At 37.0% G+C, this 8,001-nt stretch overlaps 1 protein-coding gene across 1 annotated transcript; it reads right to left on the minus strand.

Moving 5' to 3' along the window:
• Tlr3 (toll like receptor 3) lies at window positions 1–7,338 on the minus strand. The gene is given in 5 exon segments (XM_051182323.1): window positions 1–328; window positions 552–1,528; window positions 1,530–2,405; window positions 4,504–4,695; window positions 6,890–7,338. Coding segments are annotated over 5 exon segments (2,718 nt in total). The 5' UTR covers window positions 7,334–7,338; the 3' UTR covers window positions 1–99.
• Between the last annotated feature and the right edge of the window lie 663 nt (window positions 7,339–8,001).

The following is an 8,001-nucleotide window of genomic DNA, read 5'->3' on the forward strand; positions in this document are numbered from 1 at the left end:
ACCTATAAATACACATAAAATTTTCAAGTAAAACTCAGATTTATGATACACCTTTATAAATTGGATCTATCCCTTTATCAACTTAATCTCCAAATAAATTTAATGTGCTGAATTTCGTGACCCAAGTGCTACTTGCAATTTATGTTGGAAGGCATTTATCCGTTCTTTCTGAACTGGCCATTTCAAGATGCAACGAGATTTAAACATTCCTCTTCGCAAACAGAGTGCATGGTTTAGTTTATAATCTGGGATATCCTGAAGAAAAATCAATATAATTGAATCCAGATTTTGCTCAATAGCTTGATGAACTGCATGGTGTACCTTGAATCTAAATAAAACATTAAAATGAATAATTAGATCACTAACATATAGTTCTTTAAATTTAAAAGCCTAACAATCTAAAATTATTTGTGGAATTTATTTGCATTTTCACTGAAAATTGTTATTTTCCCCTTAATTTTATTAAAAATTTTATGAATTGTAAGTGTAGTAATTTTGCAATTTCAGCTGAAAAACAAGTACAGACTTAAACATTCACAAAATTCACCTACCTTCTGCACAGGGGGTCTTTTAATAGATGGTATGTTATGACAAAAATGATTTTTCTGCTTCTTTTGATGCTGTTGACGATTGCTTCAAGTCCAAGGACACCTGCTTCAAAGTCCCTTTCTTCTAGGCAAAATTTGAGAGATTGGTCTTGTTCTTCCATGGGGGAGAAGTGTTTCCAAACCCAGTCGCTGTCTTTATGGGCATGAATTATGTATGCTGTATATTCAAAATGTTCAGTCTGCGCTTCGATTTCCTTGAAACCAAGAACCCGATGAACTGAAACATTCCAGTAAAAAGATATCCTCCAACCCTCAAAGTGAATGAGCAATGCCATAAGCATAAAAATAAGGAGTACAATGGTATTAATCATGAAAAGGAGTTCAAAGGGGGCACTGTCTTTACAGGATGAAGTATCAAACAGCATCACTGGGAAGCCATGGTATTGAGGTGGAGTGTTGCAGAGGTAATGAGTGGAAAGCTCAGAGATGTTAGTATGGGTCTGGTTAATCCAGCTAACGAACCAGGCAATACTTTCACATGTACAATCGAATGGATTAAAGCGCATATCTAAACTACTCAAGTTCTGAAAAGCTGGCCCAAAAACATTCTTCTCAACTGATGTGATGAGGTTCTTCTGAAGGTTCAATGACCTCAGAGACCTCTGGTCGTCAAAAATAGATGGTAGAAGTATGTTTAAATTATTCAGTCCCAGATTGATGCTCTTTAGTTCAAATAAGTTCTTGAATGCCTCCACGGGGATTTCATCAAAGCCATTAGAGTCTAAGTTCAGGATGTGGAGGTGAGAGAGGCCCTTCAGGAAATTAACAGGACCTCCAGGGTTTGCATGCTTCCAGAGCCTTGCTAAGTTGTTGTGCTGGAAATCCAGAATTTCTAGATTCTCAAGACCCTCCAACAAGTCCTCATTTATGTTGGCTATGTTGTTGTTGCTTAAATCCAGAATAGTCAAGTTACGAAGAGGGGCGGAAAGGTGAAGGGGAGATTTCCACATTTTTAAGGGCCACCCTCCTGAGCATCAGTCTTTGGAGACTGGGAACCAAAGAGAAGGAGCTGCTGGTCAGTTGGAGGTATTTGTTATAGGACAGGTAAATCTCAAATATGTTTCTCAGACCTCTCCACTCCTGGCCTGTGAGTTCTTGCTCAATTTCATTAAGGCCAAGATCCAGTATCCTGAGTTGGCCCAACCAAGAGAAAGCACCATTTGCTATTTTTGAGATGTGATTTTTTGTTAAATTGAGTGTGAGCAAAGGAGAATGAGCAAGTGACAAAAACGTTTCATTTGTTAAAGTTTGCAAGCTTGTGAAAGTTTTCGAAAGACTTAAGTATTTCAGACTCACTAAGCCTGTGAACATATTGCTTTTTGTACTCAGAATATTATTATCATCCATGTTGAGATATTCCAAATATTTTAGCCACTGAAAGGAGAAATCATCAATCTTGGGGTGTGAAGTAAGTGAAATACTTTGTTTAGTAAATGCTCGCTTCAAATTCAGGAACCTCAGGTTGGAAAGTCCATAAAAAGAGCGAGGAGACAAACGTTGTATATTATTGTACTCCAGAGACAGGCACCTGAGGTGTGGGAGCCAAGAGAAGGAATCGTTACCTATATCATGCAGACTGTTGTAGGAAAGATCGAGCCAGGTGAGATTTGTTTGCTTCAGTCCAGAAAAAGTAGTGTCTCTGGTTGCAAGAAGCTGGTTGTTAGCCAGTGAAAGATTCTGGATGCTTGTGTTTGAAAGTTCCCAACACAGCTTCTCTGTGAGGTGAAGGTCTAGTTGGGCATTGTTCAAAAGGAGTGTAGATAGCTTGCCAATTGCATGAAAACACCCTGGAGAAAACTGACAATTCAAAACAAACAAAAAACACGGATGTAACAGGCTCTGTAGGACACACTAAAATGGTCTTTGCTCAGTTCTCCCTTCCCTTCACCATGTGACTTGGGCAGGACAGCGCACTCCATCCCTCTAGTAAATGGTTTCTTCTTCACTCTGTGCCTATAACCCCTCCACTCACACCCACACTCTGAGGTCTTCCCCGGCTTCCCCGGGTAAGGTTGCCTCTACAAGAATTTTGCCTTAACCACACCCGATCCAGTTGCATTTAATAAATTATGTGTGAAAACAGGAGTGGGACAGACCCTGAGTTTGTCCTAGTGACTGCTTTCAGGGGCCCCAAGTAATGAGACAATGACACATGACTTCTCTTCCGGAACGCTAAAGTGAGCTATCAGTTCTGTCTTTCCAGGTTTTCTTCTTACTTTATTTCATGATAATGTTTTCAGTTTTCTTCTACTGACTCACATTCACAGAGGGAGGGACTCCAGAGGGTGATAGCCAGGGCTGCTCTTACTATAAGAGCAAAGGGGCTTTTTCTCATATGCAGTGTGTAACAAGTTTGGGCTAATGGAGCAAAATTAAGTAGGACTGTTTATTTATTTATTTATTTATTTATTTATTTATTTATTTTAGTTAAAATGAAAAAGAGGTGTGCTTAATTTTTTTAAAAAAGGGAGTTAAAATGAAAAGTTAAAATATGGTGGATTCTCCTGATAACATTGTTTGCAGTCTCAAAAGTTAAGGTTTTGCTTTTAAATTAGTAATTATGTGGAAGATGTTCAATAGTATGACATTAATCTTGCCCCCAAAAGTCAGATCACATGGCTGCAGAGAGCATAATCTTGGGTAAGGTACCAGAAATGCCACCCTGTCTGTCACTGCCCTTCTTTGCCTTAATTATTCTTGTGTGTATAAAAATATTAAGTTGATTAAAAAGACCATGCGTATACATATGAAATATGCAGAAACAATTTTCACAGTATTGGTACTGAGATAAGTATTCTGAGATTGAGTTGTTGTTGGCTTTCTTCTAATTATTTGGAGAACTGTAAATACATATACACAAATACTAACAATGTTTGTTTTAAGTGATTTTTATTAACACTCCTTTTTAATGTATTTTATAAGAATATGGCAATACATATTCTAATCAGAGAAAAATGTATTTTAAAAATAAAGTGAGTAGCATACACAAATAATTTCATTATTCTTTCAGGATAATTTTTTTCACAGTCTATTTTATCTGAAAAATATCTTTATAAAACTATTTGTTAAGGACTTCCCATATTCTTGCAGCTTGTAAGTACCCTAGATGAAGAGTTCAAGGCAATTAGTGGCTGGTGAGAGAAGGAGAGTCAGTCTTCCCCAGGAATGAACCCCTAACTAGTTATCAATACCATGACATGGTCAGTTCTAAACACATACATCTGAGCAATAACCAATGAACTCAAAAGTATCAAATGTGTGTGATATATACATAGCTGTTTATAAAAATAGTTCAGCTGAAGATCGTGGGCCAAAGAATAGCAAGGTAACTGAGAAATATTTCACTGCAGGGAATTTTTATACTAAACACTGCCATATAACAGACATGCTACTAATTTATTTTGCCTCATAGTCCCTTGAGGTAGTGGCTTGCTATTAGAGTACCAATTTGGAAGGCTGAAACACAGATTACTTGAATGAGTTACCTGATCACACAATTCTGAAAAGACAAAGCCTGGGTAGAAGTAGTTTACTAAGGTGGTGTGGCCTGAGCTCTTAACCACCATAGTGTTTTCATTTTTATAGAGATATCAGGAAGAGGAGTTTAATTTTCACTATACAATTAGGAAACTAAAATCAGAGTCTTTTCAAAAAACCAAGGAACATCTCTGCAATGGCACAGGGTTTAGAGTTGGCCCCATCAATGGGAAATTTCTCAACCCTTTTGGATGAAGGCAGCAGTGACCCCCAACAAGTGTTGAAGAATGTCTTAAAGACCTGGCAGAACGTATCATTTTGTTTCACTAGAAATCCTAAATTCCCATCTGTGCAACACAGTGAGGGATTATACATGTATAAAAATAGAACAAGAAATAATTTTTCCTTGACTTCTTACCTCTTTAAGTGGATTGGATGACAAGTCCAATTTCTGTAAAGAAGAATTGCCAAGAAAATCGAGTTCTTCACGTCTTAGTACAAGGATCTTATTTTTCGATAAAAGTAGCTCCCGGAGATTTTCCAGTTGGACTTCAGTTCCCAACTTTGTAGATGATAAGCCATTATGTGAAAGATCTAATTTGATTAAATTCTGAGAATGAAAAATAGATACATGCATATTAGAGACACCAGAAGAAATTCCCTCTAAGTATGTGAACCGAATTATCTCAGAGGAAACAAATGACTTACTTCTCTCTATTCTGAAGGAATGATAGATACCCTTTGTTGCAACTAAAAACACCGCCATCATTGTTACAGCCTTTCACACCACTGTGCTGTGAAAAAGTCTTACCTATATATGGCTGCACAAACAAGATCAGAGAAATGACAATATCAACAGACATGTTACATGGAAGGGGGTAAATTTCCTTGAACAAAGAACTGCAGACTATTAGTGACTGCTGGGAGAAGGAAATTTAGTCTCTTCCAAGGATGAGCCACCTTACTGGGTTGTCCAATGCAGAGTGGTCATCCCTGAAGCCAAATACACAAAAGCAGATTCTGTAGTTGGTATTTCTGTGTATCTGTGCAAGCACATGCGTAAGAACATACACATACATACATGTTACAACAAAATCAAAGAAAAAGAGGCTATCCATGAGAGTGGTGGGGGACATGAGAGGAATTTGAGGGAAGGTAGCTGGGATGGTTTGGAGGGTAGTAATGGGAGGGTAGGGTGCGATGTAATTCTGTTTCAGTTAAAAACATTCAAACAAACAAAAAACCACTCTTGTTGCAAGGATTTAGTCTTTTCATGAATCACCTTATTTCTTCCATCAAGTTTAAGGACTTAAGCTTATAATTATGCTATAAGGACCACTGATAATTTATTTGCTTGTTGATAATGAGTATTTAGTAAGTAAAAATAATATAATACGTGAATCTTGGAAACTAGTTACAGAAAAAGGAGTTAGAAAATACCCCTTTGAGAAAGCAACACAATCCCTACAGCTAAGGCTCAGGGAACATCTCAGAAGAGTGCACAGAAAGATTATAAAAGCCAGAGTACCAGGGCACCCTCCTGTAAGCTTCAGATTCAGGCAAAAAGTACGAAAACCAGTGATGTCTGTTAGGGGAAAGTCAAATGGAATTTCTTTTAAAGAATTAAAACTTTCTTACTGGGGAAAAGGATTTCTATTTTTGTTTCCACAGAAAATGAAAAGATGTGGATTCCTTCCAGACTAATGTGGTTTGATCAAGCCAGACCGCCTGAAACAGAGTACCAGATGATCCTACATTCAAAACAGCTGGACAAAGCAGCCTTACAGACTACAGCCAGGATTTCTGAATCTTCTTCGAATCCCCCATGACAGCGCCCCTTACCAGCAGGAAGTAGTTTGGAAAGAACAACGCCCAAATTCCCAAATATTGTCTATAAATGTTTGTTTTCATTTAAATGGACTTTGTTATATAAAATAAATTTAAAAAAAGAATTAAAACTTTCATGTATGCATTAAGAAGAAAACAGTGTTTCTCTGATAATTCCTTTGGTCAGATTGTGAGATCTTTACACTGGAGGGAATTCCCTGCACACTATGATTTAAGAAGGCTCACAGACTGGCCAACATATCACTTTATCAAAGCTCTTCAGTGTGCTTAAATTAGTACATGATGTCCTTGGAATTCTAGAATAAACGAGGCCAAACATTTTATTTGAGGTCACAAAATAAAAAGATAAACCAATTTACAAATGGCTTTGGTTTAAATAAAGCATTTTAGAGTTGCTGAGCTTACTAGCTAATAGCACATACTTTTCATAGACTTAAAATTTAAGCAAAGCCTTAAAAGGAAAGGGTGGAACCCATTGAAAAGGAAATGCTCTGAAATTTCTTAAACTCCCTAGAGTAAGCAATATTTATCGGAACACTCTGCTTTACCATTGTATCAACTTGTTAAGTTAGAATTTGGACTGGTTGGGTTTCTTAGGACTCCACGTCCTAAATTCTGCAGCACCGTGAGTTTACTTTTTATGATCCCTATGGGATAGTCAGTGCATTTCTGCTCATGAGGTCTGTCTTCTAAGTCCTATTTCAAATGAGAGAACACAAGAGAGGAAGACTTCTCAATGTTCAGATGGACTTAAGACTGTAATTTGGGGCAGATTTACATCACAGTCCCCACATGCTCAGGTGCACCCCAACAGTGAGGAAGAGGGTTATCAGCATTTGTATTCTTACCTTTATAACTATATAGACTTCAATGGTTCAATAACTGGAAAACTTAACTTCACATAACTGTAGACAGTATTTGCATTTCTGAGAATAAAATGAGCATACCCCTCTTACCTTCTGGCTTCTGAAAGGGTTGCTTTTAATTTTGTGTATTGTGTTAGACATTAGGTAGAGTTCTGTCAGATCCCTACAGAAGATGAAAGTTTTATCTGAAATCTGAGATAGCTCATTGTGTTGAAGATTCAAGACATTCAATGATGGGAGTGTTTGGCACAGTTCTGGTTCCAATTTTGAAATGGAGTTAAACCCTGCATCCAAGATAGTAAGTTGGCTGTATCTTGTAAAATTGATAGGTGGTAAGCCTCTGAGTTGGTTGTGGGTAAGATTCAACGCTGTTATGTTAGCCGGAAGGTCATCAGGTATATGTGTCAGCTTCAAATGGCTGCAGTCAGCTACTTCATGTCTCACAGTGCATTGGTTTGTGGAAGATACACAAAGAATCCATAGAGACAAAAGTCCCCCAAAGGAGTATATCAGATGGGATGAAGAACCTTTCATGATTCTACCCTATAAAAGAAATATAAAAGGCATTAGTTGTAGCCATGCTTCCATAGCCTTTGGTGTATTCTTTTAAAGTTATAAAAGATGTTTTTAATAACATTGGCAATGTGCAAGAATATACCAAGTACACCAAGCAGAAATAATTCAAATAACACCAATAAGTGAAATAAACTATAGATACTTTTTCTCATTCTTTACCCCTCCATAAAGATAAGGAACTTAATCATGCCATTTCCTACAACTATGGTTATTTTATCTATTGCTGTATTTGCTATTTTTAAAACTATCTCCAAGGCAGTGAACTCCAGACTAAAATCTCCTCTTGAGATTATTTTTGTCAACACAGAATAATTAGGCACCCTTCTGGAATACAGTAACAACTTTAGTATGTATATGATGCATAGTGAGCAAACCAAAGTGATATTCATATTTAACACTTCAAAAATGTGTGAATTCCTTATGCTGTGAACATTCAAAATCCTTTTCCTAGTTACTTTGAAATATACATTCATAATTTAAAAATAATACCTAACACTATATTTCCCTATCTATTGACTACATGTAATCTTGATGCCTTACTTGGTAGCACAGGAGACACATGCTCTTCTGTCTGTACCACATCTTTTCATCCTTACATTCCTGTAACTGTTAGTATAACATCAGTT

The sequence above is a fragment of the Phodopus roborovskii genome, unplaced genomic scaffold (genome assembly GCF_943737965.1).
Source record: "Phodopus roborovskii unplaced genomic scaffold, PHOROB, whole genome shotgun sequence".
In the NCBI taxonomy this organism is placed as follows: domain Eukaryota; kingdom Metazoa; phylum Chordata; class Mammalia; order Rodentia; family Cricetidae; genus Phodopus; species Phodopus roborovskii.